At 45.7% G+C, this 17,261-nt stretch overlaps 1 protein-coding gene across 2 annotated transcripts in view; it reads left to right on the top strand.

Annotated features, from left to right (window-relative positions):
* The first annotated feature begins 86 nt into the window (after window positions 1–86).
* The window catches only part of TMEM164 (transmembrane protein 164), a 167,997-nt gene continuing 150,822 nt past the window's right edge, over window positions 87–17,261 (top strand). The window contains exons 1-2 of one of the 2 annotated variants that reach the window (XM_021714881.1): window positions 87–157; window positions 497–1,161. In XM_021714881.1, the coding sequence (XP_021570556.1) occupies window positions 772–1,161 (390 nt within the window). In that variant the 5' untranslated portion in view covers window positions 87–157; window positions 497–771. Of the gene's footprint in view, window positions 180–496; window positions 1,162–17,261 lie in introns of both variants that reach the window. The other variant, XM_008062814.2, reaches the window with a different exon arrangement.

Raw genomic sequence — 17,261 nt, 5'->3', positions numbered from 1 at the left:
CCCGAGGGCGGGCATCTGGGGCCGGAGGGTGGAGCTGGGGGCTCGGGGGTGTACCCGGGGGCGGGAGGCTGGACCGGGACGGCTCTAAATTGGCTGGAAGGGCCCGTCGGCGGCGAAGTTGCTAGCTGGGGGCAGAGACGGCCACGCGGTTGCAGGAGTAAGAGATCCCCCTGTGGCGAGTGCGTGAGACGAGGAGTCCGGCGTCCCTGCCATCCCCGTCGCCCTCCCCGCCTGCCCGGCCCCGCTAGCTCCTCTCCCAGCCTCCGCGTGTCCCCGCGCTCTCACCCCTTTGCCCCCCGGTTCGCTGCCGCGGCACTGCCGGCCCTCTCGGCCCCCGCCCTGACCCTCCCGGCCTCCGGCTTCCCCTGACCCTTGCTTGCTTCGCCACTGCCCCGGTTCCCCTTTTCTTCCCTCGCTAGTTACCCCTCCCGCTTCCTAATTCCCGATGCAATTGCCTCTTTGAGACCTTTTTTTTTTTTCCTCTCCTTCCTTTTAGATTGGCCAACGGCTCCTTTCAACCCTGCCTCGTTGGTGGCCACTGGAGAAGCGCGGGGGGCTCCCCAGACAGCCGTGGGGACAAGTTAGAGCCAGCACTTGACCCCGGGCCTCGCGTGTAGCTTCCCCTCCCCTGCTCTAGGTGCCGCGGTGTCTGGAGAGGGGGCGAGGGGGTGTGCCCACCTTACATGGTCCACCACCCGGGCAACCCTCTGGGCTCGTGTTCCATCTCACTCTTGCTTTCTGCACTGTGGTCAAGGGGAACCACTTTGCATCATGTCCCGGTATAGCTACCAAAGTCTCCTGGACTGGCTCTATGGGGGCGTGGACCCGAGCTTTGCAGGCAATGGGGGCCCCGACTGTGCTGCGTTCCTCTCTTGGCAGCAGCGGCTGCTGGAAAGTGTGGTGGTCCTGACCCTGGCCCTGTTGGAGATCCTGGTGGCCCTGCGGCACATCCTGAGGCAGACCAAGGAGGACGGTAGGGGTGGCCGTGGCAGCCAGCCAGAGCAGGTGACCCAGCGGCCAGAGGAAGGCAAGGAGAGCCTGAGCAAGAATCTGCTCTTAGTAGCCCTGTGCCTGACCTTCGGGGTCGAGGTGGGCTTTAAGTTCGCCACCAAGACCGTCATCTACCTGCTCAACCCCTGTCACCTGGTCACCATGATGCATGTGAGTCTGTTGACTTTTTCCTGGGCAGCCTAAGTGATAAGAGTCATTCGTGTGCTCAGGACACTCTGTAGTGTTCAGCACCTCATCCCTGTGGGAAGTGGGACCCTTAAAAATGATTTTCCAATGAGTGGCTGCCTCTGTGCTGATTTCAAATTTGACTTTCTTTTACCTTTGCACAAAGCATCAGCCCCACAGTGGAGGTGAGGACTATTGTGCCCGAACCCTAGAAACGACTGGCACTCAGGTCGGCTACTCCTCCCCTCCCAGCTCTGCCCTGCCCTTTCATAAGCAGGAAGTCCAGCTCCAGCCAGGTGCCCTTTCTGAATCATGAATCACATCTGTGGACCATGGCCCAGCCCCCTTGCTGTCTGTGGTAGTTAATTTCCCAGGACCCTGGTGACACTCTCTCCTGGAGGTGGTGACATAAGCTTCCTTTTCTTCATTGTGGTACTATGTGGAAATGGGGAAATACTTTTACAGGTTTCTTTTAATGACTCTTTCATTTGGGAATTTATGCTCTTAGAGTGAGGTCCGCCTTTGAGTTCTGAGACGTTGGAGCAACACCCAGCTCCCACTATGCACTGAAACAGGCCTCAGGCTGACTTGTGAACTTTGGGCTGGTGATCTGTATCTGTGGTGAGAGGATATTTATTTATTTTTGCAGACCTCTCCATCTTATCATTCTTATCCTATCCTATCTCCCATGGTCATGGTCCAGGGGTACTCGGAACTGATTTCTTTACTTCTTCAACTTCCACCCATTAGCGGTGCTAAGGAAAACAAATGGGATTGAGAAGGAAAGTTGCCAGGTCCATAAAAATAATCTGGGTGAGGACCAAGAGTGAGATTGTCTTTCTGTACTCAGCCTGTGCAGAGATGTTCTAAAGCTATAAAATTATGGAGGAGGAGTAAAAGGAAAAGAGGAAAGCATCAGTCTTTTTACAATTTCAGGCTATGGGAAACCTGGTATATTTTATTCAGGGGCAGTTTTGAAACCTGTCATTAGCATCTTTATTGCTTTTATGTTTGTAGAAGGTTATTCCCAGAAGACTTGTGACAACCCTGCTTGGGGCAGGAGGTTGAGATTATTATCTCCATTTTGTAGGCCTGGCAGGGCTCAGGGATGGGAGGTCACTTGCCTGCAGCCGAAAGATGAATTAGCATCTGTGTTGGAAAGCAAACCCATCCTCCTTGGGGTTGCAAGCTGTCAACCCCAAAGTGGGGGTGGCAGCGGGTAGTGAGGCAGTCCTATGAGAAGGCTGAGGCTGATGAACACGGTGCTGTCTACCCATGGGTTGGATACTAGCTGGCTCTGTGTTCCTTGAAACTCATTTGATTGCAGGCTCTCAGCCTTGGTTTCCTAATCTGTAAAACGCGGTGAATGACCTCTGGCCCCTTCCCTTCTGGCAGATGTGGTAAGAAGGTGTGGGTAGCTTTGGAATAAAGAGGCTGTTTTTGATTGGGTGGCTGTAAGCACCAAGCAGGACTGGAGTGGGCAGTATTTTTTTTAAGAGAGGGCTTCTTGGGAAGTGATGCCATTCACAGGAAGTCCAGGACTGTCCCAGCTAGATTTTCTGTGTAAATTTGAGCCAGTCCTCTTTTTTTCTTTTTTATGAATGGGCTTTTTGTTAATGAGAGGAAACAACGTATCTCAGCCACTGGTAAGTGAGGCTTTCTAGACAGGAGTGCTTTTTTAGGATGGCAGGTGGTGAGGGTCAGAGGGTGCTTCTTCTACAAAGGGGTCTTGAGGCCTCTGGCAACCGCATATCTGGAAGGTCAACAAAGGACCAAATTCAGCCTGACTGGGACTGCTGCTGGTATCATGACACCAAACCAAGCAGAACCTGGTTTTTAGAGGAAATCATTTTAGAGACTTTTAGAAGACTCAGGAGACCTAGTTCTGGCATTACTTCATTGTAACTTTGGGGAAAGTACTCGTCCTGGGCCTCAGTTAGCCCATCTGTAAAATGAGGCAGAGTTGTACTGCTAACTCTTGACAGTCTGTGTGATTATTGTCTTCATAAGCAGTAGATGATGATGCAACAGAGAGCTATTCTGAAATTCTTTTGACCTCCTCGTGTGGAAAAGGGAAGCTAGTTTAGTCTCTGTGGAGGTCACATGGCCAGTCCCCATTCATCTTTTGCTCCCTCTCTCTCCCCAGTAAACTCCACCGAGCTACCCTTGGGGACACATGAAGAGGATGATGGCACCTTGGGACTCTGAAGCTTTAGGGCAGGGGCATAGAACAAAGCCATGCTGAGGAATTCTTGAACTCCACCAGGATAATACTCCTTTGCCCTTTACCCCTAAGTAACTGCTTTGTGTCATTTAAATAGTAACCCCTGGTGGCTTAGCCTGTAATCCCAGCACTTTGGGAGGCCGAGGCGACTGGATTGCCTGAGCCCACGGGTTCGAGACCAGCCCAGGCAACTTGGCGAGACCTTGTCTCTACAATAAATAAAAAAAATTAACTGGGTGTGGTAGCACGCGCCTGTAGTTCTGTCTACTTGGAAGACTGAGGCAGAAGGATCACCGGAGCCCAGTGGGTTGATGCTGGGGTGGCCATGAGTGTGCTACTGCACTCCAGCCTGGGTGATGGAGTGAGACTCCAACTTAAAAAAAAAAAAAAAAAAAAAAAAAAGTAACCCCTGGCCTACTGGAGACCTAGCCATGATGCATCCAACTTTCCATACCCTCCATATCGTACTTCCTGGGAAGCAGGAATGTATAGATTTTTAAAAGTTGTGAGCCCCCCCCCACAAAAAAAAAGTAACAGCAGGTGGTTGGAAACAATTTTCTGATTTGGCAATGTCTAAAGATAGTATGTAAACCAGAACATCATAATACTTTACATTTATCTAGCACTTACTGTTTATAAGACACTTTCATATGCATTACCATTTTTAGGTTATGATCCATTAGCTTATGGCCTGAAGAAAGAAATGTTAAAATGTTTCCTGAGATCATGTATATTCCAAAGAGAATACACACAGAGAAATGCTTTGGCAAGTGAGCTAACTGAATTAGGCTGTAGTATAGTGGTAAATTCTGTGAAGTTTAGAAGTCTTAGCAAGGAAAGGGAGACAGATGTTAGCTGAAGTGGAAGGGATAGTTTAGCAGTGTATCTCTCAATAGGATGACTCAATTTGGGTAAAGGCCTTCTTCAGAGAGTCAGTGTCAGTTTGTAACAGGTACTACTGTTTTAGGCCAGGAAGTAGAGGAGTTGGAGGGAAACTGATTAGTCTTCCCATTTCCCATTTTTCAGTCTACAAAATAATTCATTCCCAAGGCTTATCGTACAGACCTTTGTCAAAGCCATACTGCCTTTGGGTGACTGCCAACTTTAGTAGCATAAGGAAGGGCAGTACTTGTGTCCGAGTTCTGTCCTTGATTAATATTCCTGCTGGTTTCTTTTGGGTCTGTTCTGATTTCTCAAAGGCCCTGGAATCGTTGACTGATACAGGTATGTATGTTTGAAGTAGCACCATCTCACAGCTCAGCTCAAGCTGGAGATGTTAAGTGTTCTCAAGATCAGCAAGCACCAAGATTAGCACACCAGTGCTAAACATCAGTGGTGTCTACTAATTATACCAATATTTCTTCAAGCATGGCCAGTTTCCCTTGTACATATGATTTTGGCAGTTATGGGTGACAGGGCGTGAACTTAGTGAGTGATTGTGCTGTTTACCAAAGATTACCCAGCAAGTTAGTGACATAGGTGGCTTTAGAACTGAGCTACCATGTAGGAATTTGGGCTTAGCAGGAAGAGATTCTCATAGCTATTTAAGTCTTAAAAATCTTTAATTTTTCAGTAGAAGGGTTAAAATGCTAGACAGTTTGACTGATTGTGTCTGTAAAGACTGTTTGGTCTTAGTGGCCCTTTATCTTCCTCGAGTCCAGTTATGTTGTCTTTGCCCTAGAAACTTAACAAAAAGATCCCATTTGGAATGCCTTGTTTAATTGTCCAGTTCCTGTTGGTTCTGCATGTGTCTGTGCCAACATCTCCTGATTAGGCACTGAACTTACTGGGGTGCAACATATGCCATTTAACCCTCGACATCTATACACATGAGGCAGGCTGTAGTCAGGCTGGACATTTTGCCAATAACAATTGATGCTAGCTGGGCTCAGTGGCTCAGCCTGTAATCTTGCACTTTGGGAGGCCAAGGTGAGTGGATTGCCTGAGTCTGCGAGTTCGAGACCCGCCTGGGCAACTTGGCGAGACCTCATCTCTACAATAAAAATCAAAAAAATTAGCCGGGCGTGGTAGTGCCCGCCTGTAGTTCCAGCTACTTGGAAGGCTGAGGCGGAAGGATCACTGGAGCCCAGCAGGTCAAGGCTGTGGTGGCCGGCAGCGGCCACTGCACTCTAGTCTGGATGACAGAGTGAGATTCCAACTAAAAAAAAAAAAAAAAATTGGTGCTATTGACTCCTTAGCCCCAAGCCATTGGTTTTCAGCCAGTAACAGTGCGCCCCATCCTTTTTTAGAGTAGTCGTTGCTCTTTGATTTTGTCTTCTTTACAAAATATTAGAAGTCTAATTTCCAACAAATATGACTTTACTTGTCTTTGCTTCACTGTTTGATTTTCTCCCTCCTTGCTAAAAGTGTAGAATGGTACATGCTCAAAAAGTCCTGAGTTGTTTTTTTTTGTTTTTAAGAGACAGTGTTTCGCCCTGTCACCCAGGCTGTAGTATAGTGGCATGACCACAGCTTACTGCAACCTTGAACTCCTGGGCTCAAGTGATTCTCCTGTCTCAGCCTCCCAAGCAGCTGGGACTACAGGTAGATGCCACCACTTCGGGCTAATTAAAAAAAAAATGTGTAGAGATGGGGGTCTGTCTTGCTATGTTGCTCAGGCAGGTCTTGAACTCCTGGCCTCAAGCAGTTCTCCTGCCTCTCAAAATGTTGGGATTACAGGTGTGAGCCGCCACGCCTGGACTTGTTTTAGAGAAAACCTGATGAATTTGAGAAACTTGGCTTTCTCTTTTCCCCTTTGACTTCAGACCAGGCACACCTCCTCATTCCCCATCTGTTGTCTGGAGCACTGATTACTGTCCCTACTTGGAATTGACGTCGGTGGGTAATAGGTACAATGAGGGATTCAGTCACTGCTGACAGCTTATCAGATGGACTGTGTCCTGTGTCATCAGTCTAGGGGGACACCCGAGGATGATGTTTATATAGGCCTCGGCAGTGAGGCATGACATTCCTTTTTAGTTTGTTTTATTATTCCCCCCAAGGATATTTGCAGAGAATTTTTTCATTTTTTCATTGTTACGATCTTTCAGGGGCATCCATTATAAAGAGAGGTGATGTAGATTTGTGGATTAAACAACCCACAGACAGTTCCAGGATTTAAAATTATGGTGCTAGTTTTGCTCGTGGTTTGCTGTGGTAATCTAAGCCAATTATTTAACCTTTTCCTGTTTCAGTCCTCTCCACGAAGCGGACCCCATGGAAGAGGAGCATTTAAATCCTCTGTATGACTATGTGGTCAGTTAAAGAGAGTAGCTAGGCAAAGCTGGTCAAAGCTGGCAGATGACCAGTATAGTTTTACCTTAGATTTGGAGACTGACAAAGCTCAACTCCTTTTTGTCTTTCTTGATAGCTACTAGAAGCCATTCCTCTCATTATTACTGTTGCTTTTCTCTGGATCCTTGCCTGCATCTACAGATCCTTCTAATGCACACATACAAACCTGGATGCTGCAACTGTTTTCAGAGGTTCAGCCCACACCAAGCAGAGAGAAAAAGATACACTTTCCAGCCTTTTCATGCCTTGCCCAGCAGCATGCCTGTTTTTAAATAACAGTATGTTGCTGGCTCCTACTTAGCAGACGATCCACAGGTTCCCTAGATTTTTGTCCCTTTGCCATAGATGTGCCGTCTTTCTTTCTCCCTGTCTATGGGGCTTCAATTGGGTTCCTCTCCTGTGTCAATACTCCTCTGAAGATTCTCCTCTATGGAACCCTAGCCTGACTCCAGTTATTCTAGTTCTTCCAGCAACACTTCCCCCCCATCTGAATACTTCTCAGAATATTGGGCTCTTTACCTACATGTATACAAAGGCATTTGTTAATTTTGTGTTTGGCCAGGTCACTTGTTTTTGCATATTTCTTCTGTTTCTACCATTAGCAGGAATGCTTTTTTTTTTTTAAGTAAAGGAATAGTGGTTTTTTTTTTTTTCTTTGTAATCCCTTGCAGAGCTGAATATAACACTGTACATGAACAGTAATTGCTTAATGTGTTACCTGGATAATGAATGGTGACTGATTGACAGAGCTGGAGTTTTGCTTTTCTTTTTTTTCTTTCCCCTCTGGTGGCCCTGCCTATGATCCTTTAAGGTCTCATGGACACAGTTCCTATGTCTCTTGTGCCCATTAAGAGAATCTTCCTGCCTGTTATTTGAAATAGCCAGAGGAGAGAGGCAGTCTCAGTTAGTTTTGCTCAGGATCACACATCATTTTGGTAGTTTCTATCACAAAGGGCTGGTTGTTAGAACTGTGGCCCAGTCTTGGCCCAATGTGTCTGCTTGCTTTCATCCCAAGCTGTTGGAAATTAATGCTGTTGGATCTTGGTCTTAATTCCTTGGTTGATATCTGGACATGACAACTTCTCTTCTTTAATATCATACAAATTAAAAAATATGTGACTCACTTTTCCTCTTTCTCCTCTCCTGTACTCTTTAGTAGGTAGTTCATTGTCATCATGCCTCATTGAAGTAAGCCCTGCAAGAAGAGCTAGGTTTTTCTGCATCTCCTGCCTGGCCTTTCATATCTTTTGTTAAATTGACAGTATCTTGTCTGGGTGCTCCTTTCCTGCCAAGAACTGGCTGAGTGGACATGGAGAGGCTATGGGTATGGAGACCAGTGATTGTCAAACTTTGTTCATAAAAGAACCCCATGGAAGCTTGTTATAATGCAGATGCCTGGCTCTTTACACAGCCATTCTGAGCAGTTTAGGGTGAGGATGGGAATCTGCATGTATGATAAGCTTCTGGGTGATTCTAATGCTAGTGAGCCTTGGACCCCACTTTGAGAGATATTACCTGGTGACTAAAGTGTTAGGTGGAGCCAGGCATGGTGGCTCATGCCTGTAATCCAAGCATTTTGGGAGACGGAGAAGAGAGGATTACCTGAGCCCAAGGGTTTGAGACCAGCCTGGACAACTTGGCGAGACCTCATCTCTACAATAAGTAAATAAATTAACCGGATGTGGTGGTTCACGCTTGTGGTTCCAGCTACTTGGAAGGCTGAGGCAGAAGGATCGCCTGCAGGTCGAGCCTGAGGTAGCCATGATCATGCCACTGTACTCTAGCTTGGGTGACAGAGTGAGACCCTGACTCAGAAAAAAAAAAGTGTTAGGTGGGAAGTTGGTTCAAGTGTTCATCCTGACTGGGTGTGCATCTGGGTGACCTGTGGGCAAGGATTTTAGTCTTCTGGCAGCATCTTAATGTTTATGTAGGTGTTAAACAGCGTGATTCAGATTAGAGGTTGAGGATTCCAAGTTATTGTGAGGTGGCTTTTAAGTTAGCTGTAGAGTTCTGGTGGCTTGTTTGGTGACTACAAGTTATGTCAATGGAGAATTTCAACCAGACCTCCTTTATCACCTTCCCGTACTTCTACATTCCCTCCCTTCCCACCTCTCAGATCTGCAGGGACTAACAAGTTAGAATGTTGGCACATGGTTGTTTCATGGTAACTCTGTTTGCAGGACTCTTGTTTTAAATGCTCATGGGAATTTATTCATTCTTGCATTCATTCAACAGACACGTATCGGATGTCCATTGTGTGTCAAACATTGGTGCCAGGCACAGGAGAATCAAAGAGAAATAAGAAGCAGCCTTTGCTGTCATCTTGTGCACAGTTTTGGTGAGATGGACAAGAAAATAGATCAACTATATCACGACATGTCTAATAACAGATTTGAACAAAGCATAAAGGACAGAAGTCTCTCTTTGCTAGTGCAATAAAGGAAAGCTTCTTAGAGGAGGTAACATTTGAGTTGACTCATAAAGGAGGCATGCTAGTTCCATGAGAGCAGGAATCCTTGTTTGTCTTGTTCTCTGTCTCAGTGCTTATCACAGGGACTGGCTCTAGTAGGTGCTCAATAAATGTATGTGAATGAGTAGGAGTAAAGGTGTACAGTTGTTTCCTCCTTCACAGGAAAGTGTCTCAACTGTAACCTGGAGTCATTTGCATATTATTGTCAGGGGCTGATTTCTTATTTCTTTCTTGGCAAACCAAATAAAACTCTAGGAATGCTCTGTCATTTCTGGGCTGTTGATAAGTGAACTGCATGTGCCCACAAATCTTTGATAGGGGACTTGTGAGATAGAAAATTGGGTTCTCTGTGCTGTCCCAAGGAGAACCAACACTTTCAAGGAAAGATGCACAGAACATTGAGGTAAGTGAACAGACATTACATAGGGAAATGGGGAGACAGCAGGCATCCCACCTGCAACCAGGAGATGTTTCGTAATAGTTCTTGGAATGGTTGTTGTTCCAACTAAGATCCATAGCAGAACTGATGAAATGAAATATGATGCTGTTTTTTTACCTTTCTTTGCTTTCTTTTTTTTTTGATTCATGGTCTCACTCTGTCGCTCAAGCTGGAGTGCAGTGGTGTGATCACAACAATCATAGCTCATGGAAGCCTTGATCTCCTGGGCTTCTGGGTGATCCTTCCACCTCAGTGTCTCAAGTAGCTGGGACTACAGGTGCGTACCACCACACCTGCCTCATTTTAAAAATTTATTTTATTTTTTACTTTTTTGGTAGAGACGAGGTTTCACTATGCTGCCCAGGCTGGTCATGAATTCCTGGGCTCAAGCTATCCACCTGCCTTGGCCTCCCAAAGTGTTGGGATTACAGGTGTGAGTCACCACTTTTCCTTTCTTCTCTGTTTCCAAGTCTCTTGACCTGACCCACCTCATCCAAATTAGCCTCCTTCTGGAGTACTCCGTGCTCCAAAATGATCCTTTCTATGATTGAAAATGCCCATTCCATCAGAGGAGGTGTTATCCACAAGGCAAGTAGGGAGAAAGCAATTTTGTTTAAGAGATTCATACTGAAGTATGAATGGAGAGACTCTACTGGGCATTGGAGAGAGGATGAGTTTTAAAAAGGGCCTTGTTACCCCAACTTGATCTCTAATCAATGGACAGTGTCAAGTGTTTTTGAGCAGGTGGCCTTTCCCATGTTTCTTGCCTGGGTCCTCTTCTCTCTCCCTAATACCCCTGATTAGGAGAACTGGGGCATCGGTGTCTTGCCACTCTACATGCTGACGTCCAGGTATCATATTAGGTTTCCCTGCACTCTGCTTAGATGAAGCAGTTAATCTGAAGTCCTGGGAGGATCCTTTCTCTTCTGAGCACCAGTCCTCTGTTTGCTCAGCTCTTTCCTAGCTACACAGGACAGGGCTTGCACATCTGTCAGTGCATGGTGTGTCAAGGCACTTGAACCTGTTGCCAGCCTGAGGTCCTAAAAGGATTTAGGGGATGTCTTGGTTGGTTTTGGTTCTTGTCTAGCAGCTGCTGGAGGAAATGCCTGAGGGAGGAAGGTTAGTGAGTCTTGTTCTGGGCCAGGTAGTTCTGAGGGGAGGGGATAGATGACAGGATCCAGGAGGTCAGAGAGGATTGGCCTATTTCGTAGAAGGAGTGCAAGCTCTGCCCTGTGACAGGTGTTTAGATGGGTAGGAGAGGGAGGAGTGAGATCATCTGTAGGGGAAAGGAAGCATGCACTTATCTGAATTCCAGCCTTGTGTCTTCAGTCTCCCCATCACCATCATACCCCAGCAATGGTATAAACTCAGGGTGTATTTTGCCTGTTAATGGAATCGCCTTTGCCAATCAACCAGCTGTGTTTGCAGAAAGACTCTGACTGACTGTGCTTTGGCTGTTGCTAGCAAAGAGACATTTCATTCAGGTGCTGATTAAATAAGGCGCAGAGCCAGATTGCACATTAAGGCCCTTAACTATGGCTCTGGGAGCCCTGGGTAAACACTTATTAGATGTTCTGGGCAGAGCATTAGCAGAGGCTGGTGGTGAGGTATTCTCTTCAGAAATCAGGTTGAGGGAAAATGGGAGTGAGGAGAGACTTCTAGAAAGAGTTTTGATCCTTTTGATCCTCTTTTCCTAGATTAATCAGATCCAAGTGGCTGGCATGTATACAGCAGGGATAGACAGCATTCCTCATTGGCATTTACTCACCAAATTCTTGCTAGGACCCTGTAGCTTTGGACAGGGACAGTGGGGATCCTGACTAAGTAGGGCAGTACAAATGCTTCCTCTCCTAATGCAAGTTCAGCTTAGGGGTTAGAGCTTTTGGATCATATTTCCTGGATTTGGATTTGAGCTTCATCATCATGTAACCTTAGACATGTTACTTAACTACTCTAAACCTCAGTTTCACTCATCTGTAAGATGGGCATTAAAATAATGCCTAAAAATAGGATTGTTGTGAGTATTAAATGGAATAACTTACTGTATATTGTTTTATTTTTTGACTTGGGGAGTCTTACTCTGTTGCCCAGGTAGAGTGCAGTGGCACAACCATGGCTCATCCTCGACCTCCTGGGCTCAGGTGATCCTTCTGACTTAGCCTTCCGAGTAGCAGGGACTACAGGTGTGCACAACCATACTGGGCTAATTTTTTGATTTTTTTTGTAGAGACAGCTCTTGCTATGTGGCCTAGGCTGGTCTCAAACTCCTGGGCTCAAGCAGTCCTACCTCAGCCTCCCAAAGTTCTGGAAATACCTCAGCCTCCCAAAGTTCTGGGAATACAGCCATAAGCCACTCTGCTTGGCATATGAAATAATTTAAATGAAGCATCATAAGTTCTGGCTCATTCTGTACACTCAATAAATGTTAGCAATTGTTAACAGCAGTAATATTACTGGTATACATTTCAAGGCAGCAGTGCTATACTAGGTAAGAGTGATAAAAGCCTGGGTTCAAACTCTACTACTAAATGTATAACCCTGGGCAAGTTGTTTAACCTCTCTGAGCCTGTGTTCCCACGTTTGTAAAATAGAGTAATCATACTTGAACATGCCAGGGTTGTAAGGGTAAAATATTAATAAAACACTCAAGATAGTTTCTGGCACATAGTAATAAGCCTTCAATAAATTTTAGCTCTGATGATGATGGTAATGACAACCATCTTCATTCTCACTATGGCTGCTACTTCGAGCTTAGGTGCCTGATGTTGGGATAAGATGGTAGGGATTTGATATAGGGAGGTAGCTTTAAGAATTTCAACCAGGCTGCACTCGGTGGCTCAGCCTATAATCCCAACACTTTGAGAGACTGAGGCAAGTGGATTGCCTGAGCCCATGGGTTCGAGACTAGCCTGGGCAACTTGATGAGACCTCGTCTCTACAACAAATCAAAAATTAGCCAGGCATGGTAGTACACGCCTGTAGTTCTGGCTGCTTGGAAGGCTGAGGTGGAAGGATTGCTAGAGCCCGGCAGGTTGATGCTGGGGTGGCCGTGAGCGTTCCACTGCACTTCCAGCTTGGGCGACGGAGTAAGACTCCAACTCAAAAAAAAAAAAACAAAACAAAACAGAAAAGAAAAGAATTTCAACCACTGACAGAGGTTAAAAAAAAAAAGAAGAAAGAAAAAAATTACAAAAAAATTCAACCAAGAAAAGCTTCCCTGGCATCTTCATTTCATGCAGTGAGCAAAAATATTGTTTCCATGAAGTTAGCACCCATGTTATAATCTCTGTGGGACAGAATTGCTTGGCTGTTTGAGGCCTAAGAATAGCTTTGTGAATTATGTGAAGGTTACCTTAAATCACTCAGGGCTTTCTGAAGAATTTGGAGGGTGGCTTTCATTGGTAGGAAGCCAGGCTTTCCAAGGACCTATTGGGTTAGTTACTATTGCTCTGCATCAGTGGGTTGGCTCCGTGGTGCAAGCTGTCTTGAGATCAGCAATCTGGAACCAGTGAGTGTGTGACAGAAGTATAAAAGAAGTGGTTTTGTAGGTAGGGGCAGAGACAGGTAAATAATGTTTTTTACTTTTTCATTTCTTAGGCCAGGTGTGGTGACTCACTCCTGTAATCCCAGCACTTTGGGAGGTCGAGGCTGGAGGATCACTTGAGGTCAGGAGTTCAAGGCCAGCCTGGGCAACATAGTGTGACCCCATTTCTAAAAAAAAGCTGGGCATGATGGTGTATGCCTGTAGTCCTAGGCACTTGGGATACTGAGGTGGGAAGATCACTTGAGCCCAGGAGTTTGAGGCTGCAGTGAGCTATGATAAAGAGACAGACCAAGAGCAAGACCCTGTCTCTAAATAAATAAAAATAATAATTTATTTTGATTACAGAGTGTGTGACTCTTTTTTCTTTTTCATTCTTATTTATTCTTATTTTTTATTTATAAATGGAAATGTTTGCACAAATGGAATAGAAGGATTTTTATTATAGCAATATTATATATTATTTGAATTCTTTTTTAATATTTTATTTTAAAAGTGTGGGGTGTAATTCAGGATTAGGTATACAAGTGGTCATTGTACAGGTAACGTTTGGGTTGACCTGCTGGGCTCCGGCTATCCTTCCGCCTCAGCCTTCCAAGTAGCCAGAACTAAAGCACGTGCTACCACTATCCGACTAATTCTTGATTTATTGTAGAGACAAGGTCTTGCCGAGTTGCCTGGGCTGGTCTTGAACCCATGGGCTCAGGCAATCCACTTGCCTCGGCCTCGCAAAGTGCTGGAATTATAGGCTGAGCCACCGAGCCCGGCCATTCCAATCCCTTTCTTATAGTGTTATGATAAATGTTCAGGGTCTGCTTATGAGTAAGAACATGTGGCACTCAGTTCTTTGTTTCTGTGATAGATCACTGAATATGATAGACTCTAAGTCCATCCAGGTTGCTGCAAAGTCCATAATTTTGTCCTACTTTATGACTACATAATATTCCATTGTGTATATGTATAAAAAATATACAGTCCACTTTCAATAGGCAGCACATTTGGCTCCATGTTCTTGCTATTGTGAATAATGCTGCAATAAACATGCATGTGCAGTTATCTTTTTTATAGAATGAGTTCCTCCAGGTATATTCCCAGAAGGGGGATTGCTGGGTGGTATGGAAGGTTGATTTTTAGATTTTCTGGGAATCACTACACTGTTTTCCACAGGAGTTGTACTAGTTTATACTCCCACCACCAGTGTAGAAGTATTCCCTTTTCCCTGCATCCTCTCCAGCATCTGTTTGTTTATTTTTGAGTTAAAGCCTCGCTCTGTCACCCAGGCTGAAGTGCAGTGGCACATTCATGGCCACTGCAGCCTCGATCTGCTGGGCTCAGGTGACTTCCATCTCAGCCTTCCAGGTAGCTGGAGTGCTACCATGCCCGGCTAATTTTTTGATTTATTGTAGAGACGAGGTTTTGCCAAGTTGCCCAGGCTGGTCTCGAACCCCTGGGCTCAGGCAGTCCTCTCACCTCAGCCTCCCAGTGCTGAGATTACAGACTTGAGCCACTGCGCCCAGCCCATCTGTTGTTTTTTGAGTTATTGCCGATGGCCATCCTGAATGAAGTTAGTTGGTATCTCAGTGTGGTTTTAATTTGCATTTCTTTGATGATTAGTGAGGCAGAACATTTTTTCATGTATCTGTTGGCTGCTTTTATGCCTTTTTTTTTTTTTTTTTTTTTTTTGGAAAGCAAGATTTATTGAGAGGACAGTAAAGCTCCTAGAGCAGGAGGGGACCCAAGGGGGTTGCCCCTTATGTCCTCTTTTGAGAAATGTCTATTCATATCTTTTGCCTACTTTTTTTTTTCTTCCTTTTTTTTGAGTCAGAGTCCCACTCTGTTGCCCAGGCTGGAGTGCAGTGGCACACTCACGGCCACCACAGCCTCGACCCTTCTGCCTCAGCCTTCCAAATTGCTGTAACTACAGGCCTGTGCCATCATGCCCGGCTGATTTTTAAAAAAATTTTATTGTAGAGATGAGGTCTTGCCATGTTGCCCTGGCTGATCTCGAAACCCTGGGCTCTGGCAATCCTCTCACCTCCACCTCCCAAAGTGCTGGGATTATAGGCATGAGTCACCGCACCTAGCCTTGCTTACTTTTTAATAGGGCTGTTTTGTTTTGTTTTGTTTTGTTTTTTTCCAGCACGTTTGAGTTCCTTGTAGATCTTGGATGTTAGGCCTTTGTGAGATATACAGTTGGTGACTTTTGCCAGTCTTGTGTATTATCAGAGTTAGGTAATTATTGGTGAAGAAAGGGCCACTCCGGAGCTCCTGGGAGAAGGGTAAATTTCAGGTGGACCAATATCTAAGCTGAAGGAGAGGCATAATGTTGTGCAAAATGTGCTGCTTGGGGGAACAGACTTTTATTGTGCCTTACCTTACACATCAGCAAATGGACTGGGAAAAAAAGACACTTCTTACTTCTCAGATATGGTAAAACTCTCTCCTTTTGAAGAGCAGCTACTTTGTTTCAGAATAGACTGTGCTCTGGGGCCTAAACCATTAATCACTAGAGGAAGGTCCCTTTTAAGTGCAGCCTTCTCAGATCTAGTCCTTGGACATGTTCTTTCTCGGCCTGGGGATGGGGTGGGGAGTGTCCCCTACCCTGCCAAGGCCGTTCAAAAGTCTCTAGGCCTATTTTCAAGCATTGTGGATAGTTAGTTTCTTAGTCTTGGAGGTGGGAGAATTGAGAACGCTAAGGCCATGCCTTCTACAATAATCCTGGTTTCCTGGAAGGAGCTGATTTAGAGGGCATTTCTAAAACAAATAGCAACCCAACAAACAGCAGCCCTTAGAAGTGGACTGTGGAAGGTCATTCGTTCTGAGACCTAGGGGAGATTGTAACAAAGGGTCCTCTTCATATCAGTACTTGTCCATTGTTGGTTTGCATTTGTTAAGAGTTCCCCTTTTTAAGTTCTAGGCACTTGAGTGTATATGAGTGTGTGTGTGTGTGTGTGTGTGTGTGTGTGTGTGTGTGTGTGTGTGTGCCTTTAGCTGCACTTTATTCCCTACACTCTGCAGAAATGTTGTTGAGGGTCATGTGCACAAGTGCCTCATTATCTGCAGCCCTTTCTCACTGATCCCTTGGACTGCCGTTGGCTGCTGCTTCTTGTGGGCACACCTCCCTGTTTCCTGGGTCCCCAGTCTCACAAGGAGTATGGGTGCCCTGAGGAGAGGGGCTGCTTTGACTTTTGGATTTCCGTTCTGCTGCGTGGCAGTTCACTCCACCCTGCTTTCCTGTTTGGCTCTCCTCAGACTAACCCTGCCAGCTAGCACCAAGCTAAGGTTATGTTTCCTTGTTTGCTTGCGGGGTTTCTGGCCAGTGAGTGAAGAGAACTGCCTGACCTCCCCAGCCCTGTGGTGGCTCTCAGGGGGTACTGTCTTGGGCATAGTAGTCAGGGGTGACCTTTAGGCCAAAACTGCATTAGCTTTGTGGAGAAGAATGTGAAGCCCGCCATGTCACAGGTCTCCTGACCGGCTGGGTAGCATTTGGCCCTATCTCACAGCCAGTACTGTGTTTGCTCAGATGGAAGCACGTGGAAAACAGGCTAGGATCATCTTCTCAAATTTTTTACTCCCTGCTTTGGGTCTGTCCTGAAAAACAATTTGCAAAGCACATTGCGGTCTGCACCTGTTGTTTTTTTATTCCCCCCTTTCCACAGTCAGTTCACAGTGAACTGAGGATTAATCCTGGCTCCTGCCACTTGCATTTTTTCTTTCCTGTCTTTCTCTGGGGTTGGGTTCTCGCTTTCTAGTCTTAGCTGTCTGTGGACAGTAAGGACAGCTGGTACCCCTGCTCAGTTAGGTCCTTCCTCAGACCTTTGAAACACTGGAAACCTGGAACAGGATCACATGGGCAAAAAAGAGTTTAATTTAGGAGAAAGAACTCACCCTAATTTCTGGTTATGTTTGTACGCTTTCCAAAAAGTGAGGAGTAGTAATGGTAATACTTTTAATGTTTTTGATCACACATTAATTATGCTCCAGGCATGGTGCTGAGTCTACTGCCTGTATGTTACCTGTATATTTGCAGCCTTCCTCAAAGGTCATTTTTGTTTTATCTAATTTTTCTTTTGCTTTTAGCTGATTTCTCTTTTGACTGACTGTAGATACAGGATGT

This window comes from Carlito syrichta, unplaced genomic scaffold, assembly GCF_000164805.1.
Source record: "Carlito syrichta isolate Samal-C Ts95f unplaced genomic scaffold, Tarsius_syrichta-2.0.1 Scaffold305844, whole genome shotgun sequence".
NCBI lineage: Eukaryota > Metazoa > Chordata > Mammalia > Primates > Tarsiidae > Carlito > Carlito syrichta.
The sequence above is the reverse complement of the archived record's forward strand: the minus strand, read 5'-3'. Positions and strand labels throughout refer to the sequence as shown.